Here is a 27561-nt window from a genome sequence, read left to right on the forward strand (position 1 = left end):
TTCAGTCTTTTCAATTAAATTCTCATCCTCTATATTTACCTTTTCGTAAACATTAGTTGTGCATAACTCCCTTTTTAAGATATCACAATACAGCTTCTGACAAATTATGGCAAAATTATTATTAGCTTTATCCACTGGCACAATTACAAATTCATTCTTTAGATTAGCAATTGCTTGTTTAATCTTCGCATTATCAAATAATGATTTAGTGTTACTATTTTTTAAGTTAGAATATATTTTATTTCTTACTCTACTAATAATTAAATTCTTCCAACTTTGAAAACTCTCTTTATTTTTATTCTCTTTCTTACACCACTTATCAATAAATAAATCAAAATCATTTTCCAAGCCATCAAGAACACTCGATGGTTTCAAATGATGAGAAAGACGGAAATTAGCCCCTTTATTCATTATAATTTGAAGATCATCTTGCTTTATTATTGACAAGTCCCCTGTTATAACATGTTTGTAAGTAGGATTTACAAATGGGCCAAGTTGCTTACAATTACAAACCGGTTTCCAATTTATATCACTATCTAGTTTTTTTAGTATTAAATTATAATTAAAAATAATTTGCCCAATAGTTTTTGAAAATTTATAAGTTAAAACTGGACTATCATTATAATTTAAATTACTAGGAAGGCCTGTTTCAAATGCCGCTGATTTAAAATTTCTGGTAAATTAATATCTTCAATCTGCTTACAAGTAAAATTAATAGGTAAATATAATCTGTTATCCTTATTACTAATCTTATCGAACTTTTTCTTTTTTGAAATAAATTTCGTTTTAGTTAGAATGCAAATTGTATCACATATTACTTTAAAATTATAATCAAGAGCTGTATTATTCTTAACAATCCAGAAAAGTTTGATTAAATTCCTCTTGGATAAATTATTTAGACACTTTATTACAGAAATCATACCCCTAGATTCAAGTAGCTGGCATAGATCTATAGAAAGTATATGTACATCTAATTCATTTTTTCTATTATTTTTCCTATGTCCTCTCGATCGTTTCTTACGTTTAGTAGGACAAGTAAAAGAAGGATGGTCCATAAAACCATCAATACATTTAACAACAACATGAGACATGTCACCATATTTTGCTACACGATCATTTAGCCCAAAAGGATAAGCTGTACCAAGAGTATGGATCCAATCCTCCTGTTTACGTAGTCTATTATTCTTCTCTTCTTTATTTAAATTTTCTAATTCTAAATTTTCTAAAATTGTGACAGTTATATCTGATATGGAACATTTACCATTACTACAATGTTGAACTAGATAGTTATTAGTTTTTTCATTATTAACTGTTGTCTTATGTCCAGAAAATCTTTTATATATATTATTAGTTGTTTCCCCCACATATTGTAGGCAGCATTTATTACATTCTAATAGGTAAATTACATTGGTTGTTCTACAATTAACATTACCACGTAACTTGCATGCAAAATTTTTATTATACAATGTACTTTTAACAGAAGTCCGTGGGACAAAATGATCTTGGCAAAGAAAACAACGACTTTTACACTTACTAACTTTCAAAAAATCGTTCCGAGTTCCGAGGCTAATATTTGTGTTTTGTTGCATAAAAAGTTATTGAAAATAAATCCAAAACAAACCAGCATCCAAATCAAAATCCAACAATCAAAGTCCAAAAAACATGCCAAGGTCAATAGGTCAATAGGTCTATATATATATATATATATATATATATATATATATATATATATACACAATACTGCTAATGCTGCTACCACTGTTCTTAGTACTACTACTGGTAGAACAGTTCCAACTAATACTTATTGGGAGAGAGGTTTTTTTTACCTTTGACATTCAAAAAGACCAAGTGCTAAAAGTGAACATTCCGGAGAATGTTGAGGGGAAAGTTATAAATGAATAAAAACATATTAAAGGCATTCTGGTTATCAAAAGGGAGAAACTCAAGAATGACTGATGGTAATAAGTAGGAATCTGAAGGGAATGATAAGAGGAAGGGGTCCATTGACCAAAAATATGTTCAGGGAAAGGTTAAACTAACCAACGTGCATGCTGTTAGTATTGCTACCATTACGACTGGTATGACTACTACTTCTTCTAACATTAAGAATGCTAAGGTGGAACTTTCGGTGAGCTCTTTGTGCACACTGCTACTTCTGCTATTACAGATACCTCTCCAAATATTACTATTATTGCTACAAATACTACCACAGAGGGTTTGGGTAGGAAGCTAAATAGTTACAGGGATGTTGAACTTAATGAAAACACATTTTCCGTAAGTGTATTATCAAAATCAAATATTAGCAGTATCCCAAGAGTGTTCTAGACAAATAAATTGAAACTTTCAGGACATGTCAAGGGGGATTTGGAACTAAGCTAAAACTAAAAGTATTACAGTGAAGCTATCGGAAATTGCTGAAGATAAAATTGAACCAACTTGAATCACACCATGTGGATTCAGGGTATTAAAATTTTGTAACAACTATATTCCAGGGACAGCTTAGAGTGTTAAGTTGAAACTCTCCGTGCATGTTAAGGAGGATGTCGAATCAACCAAAAGGTACTATATTTTTTCTACCCCTAGCACTTATACTACTACTGTTAATACTACTATTAAGGCTAAGGCTGGTAAGGAGACATTTTCGTATAATATTTGGGAATATATTAAATTAAAACGGAACACACTATATGTATGCCTGCTGTCAAATGGCCCTATCAGCATTATTTCAAGAACAGCTTTGAATAATAGTCTTTGATCCTGTAGGCCATTCTGAAGGGTATGTTGAGTTAACAAAAAAACTTATATATATTTACTATAAATATATTAATATTTAAAATATATATATATTAACATGTATTTACTGCTAGTAGTAGTATTACTACTGTTTTTAGTACAGATAACAATAAGGCCTAAGGAATAAATGTTGAACTTTCTGGTACTATTGAGGGTGATATTGGGCTAAATATAGAAAGTGTAATTGCATCCAGGCTGTCAAAACTGCATTGATGCAATTTTCTTGGAATGGTATCAAATTTTATTTTTCAAGAAAACTTTATGATATGCAAAACTATATCAAACAAAACTATAGATTCTTAATAGTTATGCCCCTTAAGATTTTTCACAGTAATTCTACAGGATCTGAATGCACCCACCCGACAGACTCTATTGATTCTGGTTTCCCCCAACCTTGGGTTTCTATATGAACTTATGTCTCCCCTATCCTTAACCATTGTTCACTATTCCCACCAAATATCAATTTTTGAAGCTTTTACTTATTGCCAGGGGAAAACTTTTACCCTATCTTGAAAAAATGTAAAATCTGGGAGAAGGTAGGAAAATGTGCCGTATACTTTCTAGTAGTAATGAGTGAACTGCATATTAGTTTAAGAAAGATTTGGCAAGGAGTGATGATAAGGCAAGAATTTAAATTTATGGGTTAAACCTATACTAATCATGAGAGAGAGGGTATATGCTAGTCATATCAAGCAGGGATACCTGTTCAATGAACCCCCTTAGTGTTTGTAATGATCAAACAGTTCGTGGTGGTAACGAACTGTAGTAGGGAGCGACCCGGCTAAATAGTAACCAAAACTCTAAAAAATGAAATTTTGATACCAATAGCTACATCATAAGAATTGAATTTTAATTCTGATTTTAAATATATACGTTTCATCAAGTTTAGTCTTACCCATCAAAAGTTACAAGCCTGAGAAAATGTGTGTTATTTTAGAAAATAGGAGGAAACATCCCCAAAAAGTCATAGAATCCTAACGAAAATCACACCATCAGATTCAGTGTATCAGAGAACCCTACTGTAGAAGTTTCAAGCTCCTATCTACAAAAATGTGGAATTTTGTATTTTTTGCCAGAAGACAAATCACGAATGCGTGTTTATTTGTTTGCTTTTTGTTTTTTTTTTTTTTTTTTTTCCCAGGGGACATCGTATCGACCAAGTGGTCCTAGAATGTCGCAAAAGGGCTCATTCTAACGGAAATGAAAAGTTGGAACGGAAATGGAATTTTGCATTTTTTGCCAGAAGGTGGATCACGGATGCGTGTTTATTTGTTTTTTGTTTTTTTATTTTTTGTTTTTTTCCCAGGGGTGATTGTATCGACCCAGTTGTCCTAGAATGTTGCAAGAGGGCTCAATCTAACGGAGATGAAAAGTTCTAGTGCCCTTTTTAAGTTACCGAAAAAATTGGAGGGCACCTAGGCCCCCTCCCACGCTAATTATTTTCCCAAAGTCAACTGATCAAAATTCTGAGATAGCCATTTTATTTAACGTAGTCGAAAAAACTTATAACTATGTCTTTGGGTACGACTTACTCCCCCAAAGTCCCCGTGGGAAGGGCAACAAGTTACAAACTTTGACCAGTGCTTACATCTAGTAATGGTTATTGGGAAGTGTACAGGCGTTTTCAGGAGGATTTTTTTGGTTGGGGGGATGGGTTGAGAAGAGGGGGATATGCTGGGGGAAGTTTCCATCGAGAATTTGTCATGGGAGAAGAAAATTTCCATGAAGGGAGAGCAGGATTTACTAGCATTATTTAAAAATAACAATTAAAAAATAAATATGAAAAAAGTTTTTTCAGCTGGAAGTAAGGAACAGCATTAAAACTTAAAACAAACAGAAATTATTACCCATATGAGGGGCTAACCTCCTTCTAATACTTCGCTCTTTACACTAAAGCATTTTTAGTAATTTCAACTATTTTTTTCAACTATTTATTCTACGGCTTTTGTGATTCAGGGGTCATTCTTAATGAATTGGGACAAAATTTAAGCTTTAGTGTAAAGAGCGAGGTACTGACGAGGGGGCGAACCCCCTCATATATGTAATAAAAACATGAGAATACAAAAGTTCTTTGCGTAAGCTAATTTATAAGTTACGTAAATCTGTTACTAATAAAAAGATTCGTAAAAAATGAAAAGTTCTAGTTGCCTTTTTAATTAACCAGAAAATCGGAGGGCAACTAGGCTTCCTCCCCCGCTCTTTTTTTCTCAAAATCATTCGATCAAAAGTATGAGAAAGCCATTTAGCCAAAAAAAAATGCAAATAAATGTTTAGAAATTAAATATAAGAAAACAAGTTTTTAACAGAAAGTAAGGAGCGACATTAAAACTTAAAACGAACAGAAATTACTCCGTATATAAAAGGGGCTTTCCCTTCTCAACGCCCCGCTATTTACGCTAAAGGTTTTTATTGTTTTAAAATGTAGAGTTAAGAGAGAGAGAGTCAAACTTTAGCGTAAAGAGCGGGGCGTTGAGAAGGAAAAGCCCCTTTCATATACGGAGTAATTTCTGTTCGTTTTAAGTTTTAATGTCGCTCCTTACTTTCATTTAAAAAACTTGTTTTTTTTATTTAATCATTTACTAGAATGCTAATCTGTCATGCAGAGATATTATTATGAAAGTTTAAACAGCTTCAACTTGATTCCAAAATAATGCATTCATTCTATTTCAGTATAATTTAATTTTTTTTTTTTTAAATGGAAGCATGTTCCAAATTTCTAACCTCAAAAATTTATAAGAAAATCAAATCTTACTCTGATGACTTCATTTTAATCTAATCTTCATTTTAATCATATTTTCTCAGATTATATCTGATTAGCGTTTAGTTTGAATAGGTTCTGTCTAATTCAATAGCCGAGATTACAGCTATTTTTGCTTTAGAAGGAATCTTTAGGTATGGAGATATGTTGCGCTTTCTAAATAGAGAGCGATGTGGACATAATGTATAAGAGTCAGAAGTGATTAGAGGATAATCAGCTCTGTTCGACTTACTTTTCTTCCCAACGACATCCGAGTAAAATTTAAGAGTTTAGCCATTCTTTTTAACATATCAAACAGTTCGTGGTAACGAACTGTAGTAAGGAGCGACCCGGCTCAATAGTAAACGAAACTCTAAAAAAAAAGAATTTTGATTCTAAAAGATACATCACAAGAATTGAATTTTCATGCTGATTCTAAATATATAAGTTTCATCAAATTTAATCTTTGTCATCAAAAGTTACGAGCCTGAGAAAATTTGCTTTATTTTGGAAAATAGAGGGAAACACCCACTAAAAGTCAAAGAATCTTAACAAAAATCACACAATCGCATTAAGCGTATCAGAGAACCCTATAGCGAAAGTTTCAACCTCTTATCTTGAAAAATGTGGAATTTCGTATTTTTTGTCAGAAGACAGATTACGGGTGCGTGTTTATTTGTTTGTTTGTTTTTTGTTTTGTTTTTTTCACACAGGGGTCATTGTATCGACCAAGTTATCCTAGATTCTCGCAAGAGGGCTCATTCTAATGGAAATGAAAAGTTTTAGTGCCCTTTTTAAGTGACCGAAATAATTGGAGGGCACCTAGGCCCCCTCCCACGCTCATTTTTTCCCCAAAGTCAACGGATCAAAATTTTGAGATAGCCGTTTTGTTCCGCATAGTCGAAAACCATAATAACTATGTCTTTGGAATGACTCACTCCCCCAAAGTCCCTGGGTGAGGGGCTGCAAGTTACAAACTTTGTCCAGTGTTTACATATAGTAATGGTTATTGGGAAATGTACATACGTTTTCAGGGGGATTTTTTTTGGTTTGGGGGTGGGGTTGAGGAGAGGGAGCTATGTGGGAGGATCTTACCTTGGAGAAATATGTCATGGGGGAAGAGAAATTCAATGAGAAGGGCGCGGGATTTTCTAGCATTACTATAAAAAAACAATGAAAAATAAATATGAAAACGTTTTTTCAACTGAAAGTAAGGAGTAGCATTAAAACTTAAAACAAACAGAGATTATTACACATATGAGGGATTCTAAAAATACTTTAGCATAAAGAGCGAGGTATTTAGGAGGAGATAAATACCTTGCTCTTTATGCTAAAGTATTTTTAGTATTTTCAACTATTTATTCTACGGCCTTTCTGATTCAGGGGTAATTCTTAAGGAATTGGGACACAACCTAAGATTTACTCTAAAGAGTGAGGTATTAACGAGGGGACAAACCCCATCATATACATAATAAAAAATATAAGAATATAAAAGTTTGTTACGTAAGTTAATTCTTAAGTTACGTATATTTTTTACTTATAAAAACGTTTGTTAAAAATTAAAAGTTCTAGTTGCCTTTTTAAGTAACCAAAAAATTGGAGGGCAACTAGGCCTCCTTCCCCACCCCTTATTTCTCAAAATCGGGTGATCAAAATTAAGAGAATTCCATTTAGCCAAAAAAGAATTAATATGAAAATTTTATTTTAATAATTTATGTGCGGAGAGCCAAAATCAAAAATGTATAAATTCAAAAACGTTCAGAAATTAAATAAGAAAAAACTAGTTTTTTAAACTGAAAGTAAGGAGCGACATTAAAACTTAAAACGAACAGAAATTACTCCGTATATGAAATGGGTTGTCCCCTCTGCAATCCCTCGCTCTTTACGCTAAAGCTTTTAATTGTTTTAAAAAGCAGAATTGTGGCAAAGAGTCAAACTTTAGCGTAAAGAGCAAGGGATTGTAGAGGGGACAACCCATTTCATGAAGGGAGTAATTTCTGTTCGTTTTAAGTTTTAATGTCGCTCCTTACTTTTAGTTAAAAAAATTAGTTTTTTTATTTAATACACACTAAAGATTAATGTGGGAAATAAGTAGTGTTGTAACTGCTAAAATTAGGCATTTTACGTATTTTATCGTAATTTTAACGACCCCCGTAAAATTAGTATTTTAACCTGTTTTACTTAGTTTACGCATGTTACTTATTTTACCGGTATTTTACTTATTTACCGATATCTTACATATTTTACGAATGTTTCTTTCAGCTTAGCGTGAGAGTATATATAAACTACGAAACATATTTTAATTAAATGTTTTAGTTGGTATTTTGGGTAGGTTAGAAAACATTTAATATCATGCCTTCCATGGGCCCAATTTCCATAATTCTCTGTTGTGGTTTCCTAAATTTTGTTACTAAAGCATTTTATTTTCATCATACTTAGGTATATTTCATTAAGATTAACCTAAGTTCACATCTCGAGTGTGGTGGCTATAACAAATAAGTACCCTGTGAGCGGTTAAAGACAAAAAGGGTTACAAGCAGGATTGACATACGGCAAAAAAGAAAAATATAGAAGAAAAAAAAGAAGGTAATTTCAGCCATTGGACAGAAAAGAAGCAAAACTGACAGAAGCAGATATTTCGTCAGGGACTTCCGCCCAGCCGTCTTAAGTGCAAAAAAAAAATGAAAACTATGCTTCTGAAGTAACTCTTAACAGAGCACACAGCTTAGATATACAATACAGTTATGAAGACTCGATTTACTTTTGGGACACAGTGCGCGGTAGCGATCCTAGCGGCTGGAGACAAGAAACTGGCAGTCTGAATCTAAAAGTCGGAGCAATTGGACTGACGTCGTGAATAGAACTGTAAAGTTGTTAGTCATTGCTATGTGAAAATTATGCCGTTTGGAAAAAAAAATTGCGTTCCCTCCTAGGTGTTGTAGTACGATCTACGCTTCGGAGCACGCGCTTGGAGGAGGCACCAAGTTCAGAGCTCTGTACCAAAAACTTCTCGTGGGCAAGATAAGAGTCTTCAAAACTGTGTTTTATATATAGGCTGTGACAGAGCAGAAGAAAGACTGAATCAAACAAAATAAACCAGAATGAATGGAAGACTACTCACCAATCGGATTGGGCAAGAATACTCTGCTTAGTGATTGATTTAGCTTGTCTATTACACTAATGTTCATTAAAAGTGTGGTCAGATGATCTTGATTTAAACTGAAAAAATATTTATTTGGATCATTTAATTTCAAGTTATTTTAATTTGGTTTTATTGGAATATCTCCGGTATCTTAAGCAAGGCCTCCATTTATGGATTTTTCTTTTATTTTAACTGCCTTCCTAACAGAATGTCAAAAGCCATTTGTTTCAGATATTAAAGTTGTCTCATCAAAAACAACTACATGATCTGGATTTTTAACTGGTGTTGAGGGACAAAGCAGAACTAATATTTAAAAAATTTCGAATTTATAATTTATTAAATAAAATTCATTTAACTTATAATGCACGAGTTTCGTTGACCTGTTTTACCATATCTGAATTGTTCTGATGTTATAGCCTGTAAATTTAATCAGGGTGAGGACCTAATTTTGTTTTTTACAAATCTCTTTCAAGTAAATATAGTATTTTCTTTTAGACATATTCTATTTGCCAATCTGATCCTAGAGGAGAAATATTCAGAGACTTTGGAGTTTTAGTTCTGTGTTACAGTTAAGTACTGAGAAAACTTTAGTTAAATGAATTTTATTTAATAGTATATCTTTCTTTTTTCTCTCTTTCTAGTTGTGTTGTTTCTTTTTTTATGATTTAAATTATTTTTGTTTTTCTCTCTTTTTTTTCTCTTTACCATTGATAGATACCAGAGTCAACAATTAGTCTAACATGGAACGTTTTAAACTCTTAATCCTCTGGTTCATTTAATTACTGAAAATTTAAATGACACCTGAACAAGGTCGGACATTAATTAAACAAAATACTCCAATTATGTTAACGAGTCCTCCCAAAGGTGACGCACACGGAGTATTTGTATTCTCAAAATAATCAGGATTATCTTTTTTTTAGTTGAGACAATAGCGATGATCTTATTTTTATTCTTTTTATATATTATTATATATTTTATATGTATTAAAATATTTACATATTACATATTTATATTATTATATATTTATTATATATTTTATATACAATTTTTTTTTATATTTATATTATATACTTATATATATTTATATATTTTATATACGTTCGTTTTATAGTGTTGATCCTACATCTTATTCTGTATCCTTTTAACATACCACATCGTGCACAGCAGATGACAATAGAATATGTGGGGAGGACTCATCTTATCCCAAATTCATAATTCTAGCATCATAATTACATATTGAAGCCAATGAGTTAATGGGCAACCAGTCACCCTTTTAGCGCCCTTTTGGTCCTTCGGTGCTAAATAGATAATAATGGGAGAGGGAAGTGCAAGGGAGGCTATAAGAGGAGCCGCCAAAATATGTCAGGGCTCACATGATGCATTTAGAAAATCCTTGCCGGATAACCTGCAACAAATCAGGACTTACTTTATTTTTCCACAAAATCATTGACTGACATTTTCCTATAATTATCTGCCACTGTCAGCCCTTCAAATTCTCAAGATCTCATGGGAAAAAAATGTACGAAATAACTTTTGTCACATCCTTCGGTTATTTTGTCAAATTTATTGTTCGATGTTAAAAAGCATGACCAAAGACAAGAATACTGTAAGGTAATAGTTTGGCCAAGTTTGGTATGGTTTGGTACAGTATGGTCAAGTTTGGTTCTGAAATGTGGATGGTTCGGAAAACAAAGGAGGACTTTTTAAACGCTTCCGAAGGAATTGTCTACAGATATCTTTGGGTACCCATTAGAGTGACCGAACAACAAACAATAAACTGCACTAAAAATCTAATTCAATTTCACTATTTGGCCTATAAAGAGATATAGGTTCGCCAAAGTTAGCCAAGTTTTGCCGATGAAGGATAACGGAAGTCCAAAGATTTTTATTTTCTAGCCATTTATATAAGTAAGCGTCTTTGAGTGGGGTAAGAAGAGGTGATATGGAAGTACTTAAAATTCCATTTTTCAACAGACCTTATTTTCCTTGAAAAGGTCTTCCGTATTTCCTTCTAAGTTTTTTTTTTTTTTTTACATTAGGAAGATGTGAAAGCACGTGCAAGGTATTGGGCGGGCAACCATACCAAAGAAAGGTCCTTCCCCTCATTTTTTTTGTATTATGGTTAATGTTGGTTTCTTATTTCTCTATAGTGTTTCTATAATTTGGCTATTTATTTGTAAAACAAAATTAAGAAAGGGAAAGGTACGACAAAATTGTTCTCCAAATGTTTTTATTATTTCAAATTTAACCATCCCTCCTCTCCTAAAAACTAATTATACCGTGTCTATCTATTCCTGAGGAAACAATAACTCATTTGTCATAGGGACAAAATTCACCTTAAGAGCAGTAAGTATGACAGACAATATGGAAATCCTAGCCACTAGACCATACAGGAAAAAAAAAATAGGGGAAAAACTGGTTTCAGCCGCTCACCTCTCAATCTGTATTCAAATGCTCTACCACTCAACTATCTTAGGTTAAAATCAGACCTGGTAAAAATAAGGTCTAGTGACCTCGGAACATTTGGTTTCGCCAACGGATTGAATAAGCAATAAGTTGACCGAATTAATATACATGAAAACATTTTTTCCATTTGAATACTATTGGTGGCTTGGAGCTTCTAAGAAGTCATACCTTTGACTTACGCCTACTCCACCTGTGACACAGAAGACAAAAATGACTCTAAAAATGAAGTCACCGTATGCAATAGATAGAATGCTATAAATTAGAAATGATGTCATACACTTTATGAAGATGACTAAACAAAAAATGATGTCATTTTTACTATAAAACACAAGCCACATCCGAAGACACGACAGTTTGTGAAGACAAGCTATTACTTTATTAAGGTGATTATTCATGCAAGCAAAATGCTTAAAAGATTGACTATAAAGCCAGTTAAAAAGGCAGGATCTATTCCAGGTAACAGAACATCAGGGAGTGCTACAGTTACAACTGAAAAAGAACACATTTCAAAAGACAATGAGAGGAAAGTATTAGAAAATAGAGATGCTTCCCTACCTACTGAAATTACATCCACAGCTATTATGTGTCTAACTACTTCGGAAAACGTACCAAGTAATGGACAGCCCAAATCACAAGGGGACAATACCGATGTTGATATTAACAAGAAAGTAAGACAAGATCGCCTTGAGAACTTGGAAATAGGTAGTTCCAATTTTTCTGAAATAGGTGAAAGCACAGGAAATGTTACTACAAATAAGAATACAGATGAGCTGACTACTAAAGGGGCAATAGATACAAAGAACAAAAATGGCAAAGCAAAACAAATTAATGATGAGGCTATGCCAGTAGGAGACTCAGTAGATTCTAACTCAATCTGTTCTGAGTCACTGGATGGATCCAACATAGATGCTAGGAGTGTCACTAAGATGAAAAAGCCTGCTAAAAATAAGATGTTAAAGCTAAAAAGAAGTAAGATTCCCAAATTTCAGCATTTCTACGACGTCAGAGATAAATTTGTAGAAAAATTAGCAAAGAAGGGAGAGGAACAAATTGATCCATCTAAGCTGAGCATTTCAGAGCTTTTTTACTCAGAACAATTCTTTAGCAGATTAAAACCAAAGACTAATAAAAGAGAAAGAAAAGTGAAAGAAAAAGAATTAGAAACGAATCAAATACAAGAAGAAACCACGGAAACTGTGCCAGTAGAATGCCAAAATGATGTCAGTTCTGAGCCATCACTACCAGCAGAAAAAGATCCAGCTATTACTTTGGATGAAGAAGGGAACTTTCAAATTGATATGCAAAGTTTATATAGAGAAACAGAAGAAGCCACTGCAGAGAGACGTGCTTTGGAGTCACAAACGGCTGTTGATTCAAGTAGTACCCGTTTAAATCGATTTGGAAAGCCAAACGGTAAGATGCGTCGCACACACTGGTCCCAAAAAGAAACTGACAAATTTTACATCTCATTGGCCTTAATTGGAACCAACTTCGACAAGATGATTGAAGTTTTTCCGCGCTGCACCCGAAATGAGCTGTTGTACAAATACAAAGTCGAGGATAAGAAAAATCCAAAATTAATCACAAATCTACTTAAGAAGGCTACATTTGATAAAGAAGCTTATAGCCAACTTGCTGAGATCTCAAAAGAAGAAGCTGAGGATGACGACGATTCACAAAAAAATGAGACAAAAGGAAAGGGGCAAGAGGTCAAGGATGAATCCAAGAAAGGTGGTGGTAAGGAGGTGGAGAAGAAAAAAGGATCACACAAACGGAAATCTACTAACGAGAAAACTAAAGTGACTAAGAAGAGGAGAACTAATAAATATGCAAAAAAGTCGGTGAAAAAACCGAAGGTTGACGCCGATATGGGTCTAGATGAAACGGTCAAAAATGACAACAATGGTCGAGATGGAATCGATATTGGTGATTTAAAATACTTCAATGAGGAGACTGTAGATCCCAGGAATGACTACGATGAGAATACAAAATCATTATCTGTAAAACGAACTGATCTTTCAAGAAATTTATCAAAAAAATTGGTTAGTGACATTGATGTCACGAAAGACCATAACGTCTCCACTAATCAGCATTCTTTTCCAATTGCAAATACACAGAGCAACAAGGCGCAGCCTTCCGCCCTACCAGAAACAGATTTATATAAGCATCCCCTCCTGAAACGTAGTAATTACTAGGAAAACACAGAGATGTTTTCTGGAACACATACTAATCTTTCTGGAAAATGTTATGAAATTCTATACATGAATACTTTTATTGATAACTCTAAATTGTTCAGTAGTAATGAGGTTAAGCAAAATGGAGTTGAGGTGTCTTTTTCATTAAATAATGTTGAAACCTTGCCAAAACAGGCGGAAAAATTATTTAGTCAGCAATCAATTCTTCAAAATGATTGCACGAGTTCCTGAGGGACGAGTTCCTTTTAAATATTGAATTTCAATAAGATTCGGTCACCCGTTCTTAAGTCAAAAATAACTCAGTTTTTCTAATTATTCTGAATTAACCCCCGCCCCACCCCCAAAGAGAACGGATCCAATTCCAATTATTTCAATCACGTATTCAGAGCTTGTGCTAATTCTTCCCATCAAGTTTCATCCCAACCTCTCCACTCTAAGTGTTTCCCAAGATTTCTGCTTTCAAAGATTTCTGTTTCCGCCCTCCAGCCCCCTATTGCCTTGGATCCGATTCGATATGAAAATGGAGTATCTGAGACATAAAATCTTTCTATAAATCAAGTTTCATTAAGATCCGATCACCCATTCGTAAGATAAAGATACCTCAATTTTCAGGTTTTCCAAGACTTCCGGTTTCCTCTTCCAACTCCCCCCAATGTCACTGGATCTGGTCGGTATTTAAAATAAGAGCTTTGAAGCACAGGATCCTTCTAAATATCAAATTTCATTGAGGTCTGATCACCCGTTCGTAAGTTACAAATACCTCCTTTTTCTATTTTTCCGAATTAAACCCCCCAGCTCCCCCAAAGAGAGCAGATTCGGTCCGGTTATGTCAGCCACGTATCTTGAACTTGTGCTTATTCTTCCCACTAAGTTTCATCGTGATCTCTCCACTCTAAGCCTTTCCCAAGATTCCCGGTTCCCCCTCCCTAACTCTCCCCAATGACACTGGATCCAGTTGGGATTTAAAACAAAAATCAGAGTTACGAGGTTCTTCTAAATATGAATTTTCATTATGATCCGATCACTCCTTCGTAAGCTAAAAATATATCATTTTTTCTAATTTTTCAGAATTATCCCCCCCACTCCCCCAAAGACAGTGGATCTGTTTCAGTTATGTGAATCACGTATCTAGGACTTGTGCAAGTTTTTCCCACCAAGTTTCATCCCGATCCCTCAACTCTAAGCGTTTTCCAAGATTTTAGGTTCCCCTCTAACTCCCCCCCAAAGTCACCGGATCCGTCGGGATTTAAAATAACTGCTCTGAGACACAATATCCTTCTAAATATAAAATTTCATTAAGATTCGATCACCCGTTCGTAAGTTAAAAATACCTCATTTTTTCTAATTTTTCCGAACTAACCGTTAAATCGTCAAACCGTCAAATTAACCCAGATGGTTGAACGACTATTTCTAATTTAACCAGGTCTGGTCCCTGATACGCCTTCCAAATTTCATCGTCCTAGCTTATCTGGAAGTGCCTAAACTAGCAAAGCCGGGACAGACAGACAGACCGACAGAATTTGCGATCGCTATATGTCACTTGGTCAATACCACGTGGCATAAAAAGAATTTGAGACCAATTGATACATTAACAGTATTAATTTTTATCCTCACCCAAATATATATAACTCATTAAGTTTGAAGTTACCGGTGACAGACTATTAGCCTGAAAAATCACGTTCTTTTCAAAAAAAGCTCATTTTTATTCCTGTGTTATCCTCCTTCTTCCAAGGGTTGGACCTGTGTAGACCTAAAAGTGGATTGGCTCACTTCTTGGAATAATAATTGTCAGCAGCACTTCCGCTTTAAAGAAACATGGAGAAGTAACCTTCTAAAGTCTAGAACAAAAATAGGGCTCCGTTGATTCTTAGTGCAATTAATAAAAAAAAAAATTCCGCAACAAAAAAACTAAATTATCGAAGAAAAGCAAAGAGTCTACCAAGCGTAAAACTAACACAAGTCAGTATCAATAAATAAATAAAACCCAAAACAAAAAGAAGTTACAATAAAAAACCGAGTCAACCGAGTCACATTCAAAATGAGCAAAAATTAACATAAGTGGGGCTCAAAGCCCATATACGTTCTCAAGGCCCGAACATAATTTGCACTTTATTGAAAGAAAGATTAAATGTCATCACTTTTATAAGTAACAAATCAACAATTATTAAGATATTAAGGAATCAATATTATACCTCTTCTAGTTGACCTGTAAAACAAAACTTCGGGAGATGATTAAAGACTAAAGCTTAAAGACTTGTCCTATCTCGCCCATTATAAACATGTTTAATTTATGTGGTCAAACAACTGAGAATTATGTTTGCGGCCTTGATACAACTTGTAGAAATTATATAATACATTTAAATAAACTAGACAAGAATACAAGCTGACACCAAATTTCCCAGATATCTTAGAAAAAAATTAGTTTGGGTCTGAAGGTTCTCTCAGGCCCAAATTTAATTTGGGCCTGAGAGTATCTTCAGACCCAGGTTTCTAAAGGCTGATATGGATTTTCAATTTGGGCCTGATATAGAGATATTCAGTTTTGATGAGACTTACATCGTCAGGAAGCATAAATTCTTTTTGATTTTACATATCTAGCTTTCCGAACCTTCAGACCCAGGTTTCTGAATGCTCATAAGGATTTTCAGTTTGGGCCTGATATAGAAATATTCAGTTCTGATGAGACTTACATCATCAGGAATCATAAATTCTTGTTGATTTTACAGACCCAGGTTTCCGAACCTTCAGATCGAGATTTCTGAAGGCTGATTTTCGATTTGGGCCTGATATAGAGATATTCAGTTTTGATGAGACTTACATCATCAGGAAGTATAAATTCTTTTTTTTTTCTATTAATCGGACCAGAATTGCCTAATTTAAGCACAGGAAAGGTCATTCCCTAAAAATATTTTAGTCTGCCTGTTTGAAAAATAATGAAAATCAGTTCCAAAGAAATATTATTTGACTGATCTTACCGCTTTGGGAATTTCTGTGCAGTTACCCGCCTTGATTGACAGACTAGCCGAGAAAAGGTAACTACATTTCAGAGTCTTATATAAATAATTAAATAAAAAAAAACAAGTTTTTTTAACTGAAAGTAAGGAGCGACATTAAAACTTAAAACGAACAGAAATTACTTCGTATATGACAGTGGCTGCTTCCTCATCAAAGCCCCGCTCTTTACATTAAAGTTTGACTCTTTCTCTCAACTCTTCTTTTTAAAACAGTGAAAAACTTGTTTTTTCTTTATTTAATAGTTTAAAGGTCGAATGACTATGCCCCTAGAATAATAACAACCCATTGGGGCAAGTGCCGTAAGTGATACAATTCATTTGTTGTTTACATATAATATTTGCTGTTGAGAAAGGGGCCATGTTGGACCTTTGGCGTGCACAAAGGCCAAGGGCATACAAATGAAGCTTTCTGTGGTTGTTTAGAAGAATGTTGAACTAGATTAAAACCCGCTATGTTATGCAGATTGTAAAAGGGCTTATTTCAGCAACAGTTTAAGATACTGAGTTAAAAAAAAACTTCCAGGGAATGACATGGTGGATGTTCAACTGACCAAATGACAATATATGGATGCCACTGCTACTACTACTGTTACTAATGCTATGATTACTACAAATACCCTACCACGATTACCATTACTTCTGCAGCTAAAGGTGTAGAGGTGAAAATTACAGATAATATAAACGAAAATGAAGACCACACTGACTTTTCATCATACAAATAAGAATAGGTAAATCAATAGGAATTAATGTAAGATTGTGGAACTTAATTTTAATATAAAAGAATATTTTTGCTCTGTTTCCAAAGGGCCGTCCCAAGTAAAGCTGATATATATATATATATATATATATATATATATATATATATATATATATATATATATATATATATATATATATATATATATATATATCATGAAAAGAGAAATCACCAATGCTACAGCACAAACACAAAAAAAAAAAAAAAAAAAAAAAAAAAAAAAAAAAAAAAAAAAAAAAAAAAAGGAGACAGAAGGAGAAAAGGAAGACTGTTTTCCTAAATTAGTGATTAATATAGACCAGCACTTGAATGAGGCCTTAACCCTACTCATCCATACAATCACATAGGTCAAACAGCATAGCCACACACAATCAACCATAAAGAATAATCCATGGACAGGCAGTCATGTCGTCAATAAGTATAAGTCGTCATTTACCAAACCATAGAAAAAATAATATAGACAAATAATTCAGAGGCAACACCCAACATAAGGGCTCATCAGGAGAATACACTGGCCTATATAGGGTTTCGCCACTCTAAATTCTCTACCCAGCACAGTGTTGTGGCTACCACAGAATATCCATGGCATCCCCGCGTCAGGTATCACCCCCAAAATACATGTCTATGAAAAAAACAGCAAATGTAAAACAACCAAGTAAAACCAAAACAAGCTTATCCTGTTAATATATCCCTCCCTTTAGCAACAATAGGTAAACTAAATATTATAAATTTTACCAAATCACAAATATTAACACATTGCAAAAAACCTGAATGAACTAAACAATTATATAATTCATCTTTACCATGTGGCTAATTTTTTAAAAATTCCGCTCAAATAGAAACACAATTCAAAATAAATGGCGCTGTGACAACATTTCTCGAACCTCCGAAATTAGTCAAAAATTTCTTTAAGTATTTCTAGATGATTCTTTTGATATTTATTTAAAAGTTCGTTATAATGAAAACTAAATTTTTTAAATTGCCAAGTTAATTTATTTGCAGAAAAACCTCTTGATATCAATTTTTGGCTTAAGATTTTACATCTATTTTTAAAATCAATATAATTACTACAAATCCTTGCATAACGAAGTAACTGTGAGAAAAACGCTGAATATGTGATATTTGAGTGTATATTACTTTCAGGGAATGGGAAACTAATCACTTCAAAATCAAAATCATCCGTTTTATTATACATTTTAAAACTTAATTTATTATTATCACAAATATTAATATTTAAATCTAAGAAATGATCTTCATGACCAGCGCCATGACTAGGCTCAAGAATAAGCTCTGATGGATATATATTTTTAGAAATATCAATGAAATCCTTACAATTTAAGACCAAAATATCATCTAAATATCTTTTATTATTTGACAAAGCATGTTTTAAATTAATTGGGTTATTCTTATCCATCATATATTTATATTCTAGTTGACTTAAAAACAAGTCAGCTATAAATGGGCTGGCATTCCCCCCCATGGGAATTCCCATAATTTGCTTGTACAAATCACCCCCAAATCTTATATAAGTATTGTATAAAACAAATTCCAATAACTCAAAAATCATATCCAAGCTGTAACATCTCAAGTTAACTGTAGTATTAAAGCAGTTTGTCCATATGGCTTTTTTATTATAACTGTCTATTTTTAAGAACCTTTTACTAGATAAGAGGAAAGATTTCTTTATAACAGTTTTTAAATTATCTAACACTAAATTGAGTGATAAATTAGTATACATTGTCGCAAAATCGAAAGACTCAATTCTTTTAGCTGAAACCATTGTTAAAGAATCTATCACCTGCAGTGAATTATTAACACTCCAATATGGATTAAAATTCGAAAATTTTTTAATACCAGAACAATAGGTTTTAAGTTTATTTACAATTTCCTTTAAAATTAAAGAGAGGTCAGTAGCAGCAATGCGGGTTGGACATTTAGCTGCTCCAGCAATAAACCGTGGTTTAGGGGGATTCTTATGAAATTTTACAGTCCAATATAGGAAAGGGAACTTTTTATCATTGTCATTTATTTTAATATTAAAATTTTTAAAAAGTATTTCTTCAGTCTTTTCAATTAAATTCTCATCCTCTATATTTACCTTTTCATAAACATTAGTTGTGCCTAACTCCCTTTTTAAGATATCACAATACAGCTTCTGACAAATTATGGCAAAATTATTATTAGCTTTATCCACTGGCACAATTACAAATTCATTCTTTAGATTAGCAATTGCTTGTTTAATCTTCGCATTATAAAATAATGATTTAGTGTTACTATTTTTTAAGTTAGAATATATTTTATTTCTTACTCTACTAATAATTAAATTCTTCCAACTTTGAAAACTCTCTTTATTTTTATTCTCTTTCTTACACCACTTATCAATAAATAAATCAAAATCATTTTCCAAGCCATCAAGAACACTCGATGGTTTCAGATGATGAGAAAGACGGAAATTTGCCCCTTTATTCATTATAATTTGAAGATCATCTTGCTTTATTATTGACAAGTCCCCTGTTATAACATGTTTGTAAGTAGGATTTACAAATGGGCCAAGTTGCTTACAATTACAAACCGGTTTCCAATTTATATCGCTATCTAGTTTTTTTAGTATTAAATTATAATTAAAAATAATTTGCCCAATAGTTTTTGAAAATTTATAAGTTAAAACTGGACTATCATTATAATTTAAATTACTAGGAAGGGCCTGTTTCACATGCCGCTGATTTAAAATTTCTGGTAAATTAATATCTTCAATCTGCTTACAAGTAAAATTAATAGGTAAATATAATCTGTTATCCTTATTACTAATCTTATCGAACTTTTTCTTTTTTGAAATAAATTTCGTTTTAGATAGAATGCAAATTGTATCACATATTACTTTAAAATTATAATCAAGAGCTGTATTATTCTTCACAATCCAGAAAAGTTTGATTAAATTCCTCTTGGATAAATTATTTAGACACTTTATTACAGAAATCATACCCCTAGATTCAAGTAGCTGGCATAGATCTATAGAAAGCATATGTACATCTAATTCATTTTTTCTATTATTTTTCCTATGTCCTCTCGATCGTTTTTTACGTTTGGTAGGACAAGTAAAAGAAGGATGGTCCATAAAACCATCAATACATTTAACAACAACATGAGACATGTCACCATATTTTGCTACACGATCATTTAACCCAAAAGGATAAGCTGTACCAAGAGTATGGATCCAGAAATCCTCATGTTTACGTAGTCTATTATTCTTCTCTTCTTTATTTAAATTTTCTAATTCTAAATTTTCTAAAATTGTGACAGTTATATCTGATATGGAACATTTACCATTACTACAATGTTGAACTAGATAGTTATTAGTTTTTTCATTATTAACTGTTGTCTTGTGTCCAGAAAATCTTTTATATATATTATTAGTTGTTTCCCCCACATATTGTAGGCAGCATTTATTACATTCTAATAGGTAAATTACATTGGTTATATTGTATATATTATAATTGGTTATATTGTACATTCTAATAGGTATATATATATATATATATATATATATAAGAAATAAAGTAAACTTCACAAGAAATTTGATTGTCAATCAATAAAATATTGTTTTTTTTCTATTTAGTTTTTATTTGTCTCCAAAGCTAGTCCTTGAGGAGAATCCCGTTTATTTTTTATTCTAAACATTTTCAGTTTCTACCAAAATTATCCCTTTCCCTTCACCCTAACAGAAAATTGTATTTTCAAATTATAATTTTGGGAATGGAAACCGTCTGATTTGTAGAAAAACCGTAAATTTTTTTCTTTTTGCTATTCAAAACTCCAAAGTTTCCAAAAAAATATGTATTATGAAGTATAATTTTTTAAATTAAAACTTCCAGATTTTAACTTATTAAAATATAATTTAAAGCTTTACAATATTTTTTTTCTATTCTTCAGGATCAATACAGATTTTTTTCAGGACTTGGATTTTCTATTTTAGGGCGTAAGAAATTAACAACAGCACAAGTAAAAAAAAAAAAAAATACTGCAATTGTAACTAGTTGCAACTGTGACTGTAAATCTGGCTACTTATGGCTGTGACTACTTCTGCTAGAGAAAATTGCTAGTGACTACTTCTGCTCTTTGGAAAAATCGACGGTGATGTTGAACAAAAAAAAAAAAAAAAAAAAAAAAAAAAAAAAAAAAAAAAAAAAAAAAAAAAAACAGTATGAAAAACAGTAACAAAATGAGTTTTTTCAAATTGTTGGTCAAAGTTGGAGAACGATCAAAAAACGGAACATGTGGAGGTGGGGCTGGCTTCCCTCCGAGTGCTTTCGAGCATACCAATGAGCATGGTCTGAAAGGTTCAATCTGAATACCCTAAGACGACGTTGAGACATTGTTGATGCACCCTTTCGATAGTTGGCACGCACATACTTTTTTTTTTTTTTTTTTTTTTTTTTTTTGTTCAACATCACCGTCGATTTTTCCAAAGAGCAGAAGTAGTCACTAGCAATTTTCTCTAGCAGAAGTAGTCACAGCCATAAGTAGCCAGAGTTACAGTCACAGTTGCAACTAGTTACAATTGCAGTATTTTTTTTTTACTTGTGCTGTTGTTAATTTCTTACGCCCTAAAATAGAAAATCCAAGTCCTGAAAAAAATCTTTATTGATCCTGAAGAATAGAAAAAAAAAATATTGTAAAGCTTTAAATTATATTTTAATAAGTTAAAATCTGGAAGTTTTAATTTAAAAAATTATACTTCGTGATACATATTTTTTTGGAAACTTTGGAGTTTTGAATAGCAAAAAGAAAAAAATTTACGGTTTTTCTACAAATCAGACGGTTTCCATTCCCAAAATTATAATTTGAAAATACAATTTTCTGTTAGGGTGAAGGGAAAGGGATAATTTTGGTAGAAACTGAAAATGTTTAGAATAAAAAATAAACGGGATTCTCCTCAAGGACTAGCTTTGGAGACAAATAAAAACTAAATAGAAAAAAAACAATATTTTATTGATTGACAATCAAATTTCTTGTGAAGTTTACTTTATTTCTTATATATATATATATATATATATATATATATATATATATATATATATATATATATATATATATATATATATATATATATATATATATATATATATATCAGCTTTGCTTGGGACGGCCCTTTGGAAACAGAGCAAAAATATTCTTTTATATTAAAATTAAGTTCCACAATCTTACATTAATTCCTATTGATTTACCTATTCTTATTTGTATGATGAAAAGTCAGTGTGGTCTTCATTTTCGTTTATATTATCTGTAATTTTCACCTCTACACCTTTAGCTGCAGAAGTAATGGTAATCGTGTTAGGGTATTTGTAGTAATCATAGCATTAGTAACAGTAGTAGTAGCAGTGGCATCCATATATTGTCATTTGGTCAGTTGAACATCCACCTTGTCATTCCCTGGAAGTTTTTTTTAACTCAGTATCTTAAACTGTTGCTGAAATAAGCCCTTTTACAATCTGCATAACATAGCGGGTTTTAATCTAGTTCAACATTCTTCTAAACACCCACAGAAAGCTTCATTTGTATGCCCTTGGCCTTTGTGCACGCCAAAGGTCCAACATGGCCCCTTTCTCAACAGCAAATATTATATGTAAACAACAAATGAATTGTATCACTTACGGCACTTGCCCCAATGGGTTGTTATTATTCTAGGGGCATAGTCATTCGACCTTTAAACTATTAAATAAAGAAAAAACAAGTTTTTCACTGTTTTAAAAAGAAGAGTTGAGAGAAAGAGTCAAACTTTAATGTAAAGAGCGGGGCTTTGATGAGGAAGCAGCCACTGTCATATACGAAGTAATTTCTGTTCGTTTTAAGTTTTAATGTTGCTCCTTACTTTCAGTTAAAAAAACTTGTTTTTTTTTATTTAATTATTTATATAAGACTCTGAAATGTAGTTACCTTTTCTCGGCTAGTCTGTCAATCAAGGCGGGTAACTGCACAGAAATTCCCAAAGCGGTAAGATCAGTCAAATAATATTTCTTTGGAACTGATTTTCATTATTTTTCAAACAGGCAGACTAAAATATTTTTAGGGAATGACCTTTCCTGTGCTTAAATTGGGCAATTCTGGTCCGATTAATAGAAAAAAAAAGAATTTATACTTCCTGGTGATGTAAGTCTCATCAAAACTCAATATCTCTATATCAGGCCCAAATCGAAAATCAGCCTTCAGAAATCTCGATCTGAAGGTTCGGAAACCTGGGTCTGTAAAATCAACAAGAATTTATGATTCCTGATGATGTAAGTCTCATCAGAACTGAATATTTCTATATCAGGCCCAAACTGAAAATCCTTATGAGCATTCAGAAACCTGGGTCTGAAGGTTCGGAAAGCTAGGTCTGTAAAATCAAAAAGAATTTATGCTTTCTGACGATGTAAGTCTCATCAAAACTGAATATCTCTATATCAGGCCCAAATTGAAAATCCATATCAGCCTTTAGAAACCTGGGTCTGAAGATACTATCAGGCCCAAATTAAATTTGGGCCTGAGAGAACCTTCAAACCCAAACTAATTTTTTTTCTAAGATATCTGGGAAATTTGGTGTCAGCTTGTATTCTTGTCTAGTTTATTTAAATGTATTATATAATTTCTACAAGTTGTATCAAGGCGGCAAACATAATTCTCAGTTGTTTGACCACATAAATTAAACATGTTTATAATGGGCGAGATAGGACAAGTCTTTAAGCTTTAGTCTTTAATCATCTCCCGAAGTTTTGTTTTACAGGTCAACTAGAAGAGGTATAATATTGATTCCTTAATATCTTAATAATTGTTGATTTGTTACTTATAAAAGTGATGACATTTAATCTTTCTTTCAATAAAGTGTAAATTATGTTCGGCCTTGAGAACGTATATGGGCTTTGAGCCCCACTTATGTTAATTTTTGCTCATTTTGAATCTGACTCGGTTGACTCGGTTTTTTATTGTAACTTCTTTTTGTTTTGGGTTTTATTTATTTATTGATACTGACTTGTGTTAGTTTTACGCTTGGTAGACTCTTTGCTTTTCTTCGATAATTTAGTTTTTTTGTTGCGGAATTTTTTTTTTTTATTAATTGCACTAAGAATCAACGGAGCCCTATTTTTGTTCTAGACTTTAGAAGGTTACTTCTCCATGTTTCTTTAAAGCGGAAGTGCTGCTGACAATTATTATTCCAAGAAGTGAGCCAATCCACTTTTAGGTCTACACAGGTCCAACCCTTGGAAGAAGGAGGATAACACAGGAATAAAAATGATTTTTTTTTGAAAAGAACGTGATTTTTCAGGCTAATAGTCTGTCACCGGTAACTTCAAACTTAATGAGTTTTATATATTTGGATGAGGATAACAATTAATACTGTTAATGTATCAATTGGTCTCAAATTCTTTTTATGCCACGTGGTATTAACCAAGTGACATATAGCGATCGCAAATTCTGTCGGTCTGTCTGTCTGTCCCGGCTTTGCTAGTTTAGGCACTTCCAGATAAGCTAGGACGATGAAATTTGGAAGGCGTATCAGGGACCAGACCTGGTTAAATTAGAAATAGTCGTTCAACCATCTGGGTTAATTTGACGGTTTGACGATTTAACGGTTAGTTCGGAAAAATTAGAAAAAATGAGGTATTTTTAACTTACGAACGGGTGATCGAATCTTAATGAAATTTTATATTTAGAAGGATATCGTGTCTCAGAGCAGTTATTTTAAATCCCGACGGATCCGGTGACATTGGGGGGGAGTTAGAGGGGAACCTAAAATCTTGGAAAACGCTTAGAGTTGAGGGATCGGGATGAAACTTGGTGGGAAAAACTTGCACAAGTCCTAGATACGTGATTCACATAACTGAAACAGATCCGCTGTCTTTGGGGGAGTGGGGGGGGATAATTCTGAAAAATTAGAAAAAATGATATATTTTTAGCTTACGAAGGAGTGATCGGATCATAATGAAAATTCATATTTAGAAGAACCTCGTAACTCTGATTTTTGTTTTAAATCCCAACTGGATTCAGTGTCATTGGGGAGAGTTAGGGAGGGGGAACCGGGAATCTTGGAAAAGGCTTAGAGTGGAGAGATCACGATGAAACTTAGTGGGAAGAATAAGCACAAGTCCAAGATACGTGGCTGACATAACCGGACCGAATCTGCTCTCTTTGGGGGAGCTGGGGGGGTTAATTCGGAAAAATAGAAAAAAGGAGGTATTTGTAACTTACGAACGGGTGATCAGACCTCAATGAAATTTGATATTTAGAAGGATCCTGTGCTTCAAAGCTCTTATTTTAAATACCGACCAGATCCAGTGACATTGGGGGGAGTTGGAAGAGGAAACCGGAAGTCTTGGAAAACCTGAAAATTGAGGTATCTTTATCTTACGAATGGGTGATCGGATCTTAATGAAACTTGATTTATAGAAAGATATTATGTCTCAGATGCTCCATTTTCATATCGAATCGGATCCGAGGCAATAGGGGGCTGGAGGGTGGAAACAGAAATCTTTGAAAGCAGAAATCTTGGGAAACACTTAGAGTGGAGAGGTTGGGATGAAACTCGATGGGAAGAATTAGCACAAGCTCTGAATACGTGATTGAAATAATTGGAATTGGATCCGTTCTCTTTGGGGGTGGGGCGGGGGTTAATTCAGAATAATTAGAAAAACTGAGTTATTTTTTACTTAAGAACGGGTGACCGAATCTTATTGGAATTCAATATTTAAAAGGAACTCGTGCCTCAGGAACTCGTGCAATCATTTTGAAGAATTGATTGCTGACTAAATAATTTTTCCGCCTGTTTTGGCAAGGTTTCAACATTATTTAATGAAAAAGACACCTCAACTCCATTTTGCTTAACCTCATTACTACTGAACAATTTAGAGTTATCAATAAAAGTATTCATGTCTAGAATTTCATAACATTTTCCAGAAAGATTAGTATGTGTTCCAGAAAACATCTCTGTGTTTTCCTAGTAATTACTACGTTTCAGGAGGGGATGCTTATATAAATCTGTTTCTGGTAGGGCTGAAGGCTGCGCCTTGTTGCTCTGTGTATTTGCAATTGGAAAAGAATGCTGATTAGTGGAGACGTTATGGTCTTTCGTCACATCAATGTCACTAACCAATTTTTTTGATAAATTTCTTGAAAGATCAGTTCGTTTTACAGATAATGATTTTTTATTCTCATCGTAGTCATTCCTGGGATCTACAGTCTCCTCATTGAAGTATTTTAAATCACCAATATCGATTCCATCTCGACCATTGTTGTCATTTTTGACCGTTTCATCTAGACCCATATCGGCGTCAACCTTCGGTTTTTTCACCGACTTTTTTGCATATTTATTAGTTCTCCTCTTCTTAGTCACTTTAGTTTTCTCGTTAGTAGATTTCCGTTTGTGTGATCCTTTTTTCTTCTCCACCTCCTTACCACCACCTTTCTTGGATCCATCCTTGACTTCTTGTTCTAGACTCTTCTCATTGAAGTCTTGTAAATCACTAATTTTGAATCTATCTCGATCAGTGTTATGATTTTTTACGATTTCATCTAGACTTATATCAACGTCAACCCTCTGTTTTTTGATTGACTTCTTTGCATCTTCAATAGCCTTCCTCTTCCTAGGCACTTTATTTGTGTCTTTAGCTGATTTCTGCTTCTGCGATCCTTTTTTCTTCTCCACCTCCTTCCTATCACCCTTCTTGGATTCATCCTTGACCTCTTGCCCCTTTCCTTTTGTCTCATTTTTTTGTGAATCGTCGTCATCCTCAGCTTCTTCTTTTGAGATCTCAGCAAGTTGGCTATAAGCTTCTTTATCAAATGTAGCCTTCTTAAGTAGATTTGTGATTAATTTTGGATTTTTCTTATCCTCGACTTTGTATTTGTACAACAGCTCATTTCGGGTGCAGCGCGGAAAAACTTCAATCATCTTGTCGAAGTTGGTTCCAATTAAGGCCAATGAGATGTAAAATTTGTCAGTTTCTTTTTGGGACCAGTGTGTGCGACGCATCTTACCGTTTGGCTTTCCAAATCGATTTAAACGGGTACTACTTGAATCAACAGCCGTTTGTGACTCCAAAGCACGTCTCTCTGCAGTGGCTTCTTCTGTTTCTCTATATAAACTTTGCATATCAGTTTGAAAGTTCCCTTCTTCATCCGAAGTAATAGCTGGATCTTTTTCTGCTGGTAGTGATGGCTCAGAACTGACATCATTTTGGCATTCTACTGGCACAGTTTCCGTGGTTTCTTCTTGTATTTGATTCTTTTCTAATTCTTTTTCTTTCACTTTTCTTTCTCATTCATTAGTCTTTGGTTTTAATCTGCTAAAGAATTGTTCTGAGTAAAAAAGCTCTGAAATGCTCAGCTTAGATGGATCAATTTGTTCCTCTCCCTTCTTTGCTAATTTTTCTACAAATTTATCTCTGACGTCGTAGAAATGCTGAAATTTGGGAATCTTACTTCTT

At 33.2% G+C, this 27561-nt stretch overlaps 2 protein-coding genes across 2 annotated transcripts; one reads left to right on the forward strand and one right to left on the reverse strand.

Moving 5' to 3' along the window:
• The first annotated feature begins 11484 nt into the window (after window positions 1-11484).
• On the forward strand, window positions 11485-13333 carry LOC136030721 (transcription factor TFIIIB component B'' homolog). The gene has a single exon (XM_065709792.1). The coding sequence runs from the start codon at window positions 11543-11545 to the stop codon at window positions 13331-13333; it is 1791 nt and encodes a 596-aa protein (XP_065565864.1). The 5' UTR covers window positions 11485-11542.
• Window positions 13334-26072: 12739 nt separating this feature from the next.
• LOC136030722 (transcription factor TFIIIB component B'' homolog) lies at window positions 26073-27227 on the reverse strand. The gene has a single exon (XM_065709793.1). It carries the CDS (start codon window positions 27225-27227, stop codon window positions 26073-26075), a length of 1155 nt encoding a protein of 384 aa, XP_065565865.1.
• Window positions 27228-27561: the final 334 nt, after the last annotated feature.

This window comes from Artemia franciscana, chromosome 8 (genome assembly GCF_032884065.1).
Source record: "Artemia franciscana chromosome 8, ASM3288406v1, whole genome shotgun sequence".
NCBI classification, from domain to species: Eukaryota; Metazoa; Arthropoda; class Branchiopoda; order Anostraca; family Artemiidae; genus Artemia; species Artemia franciscana.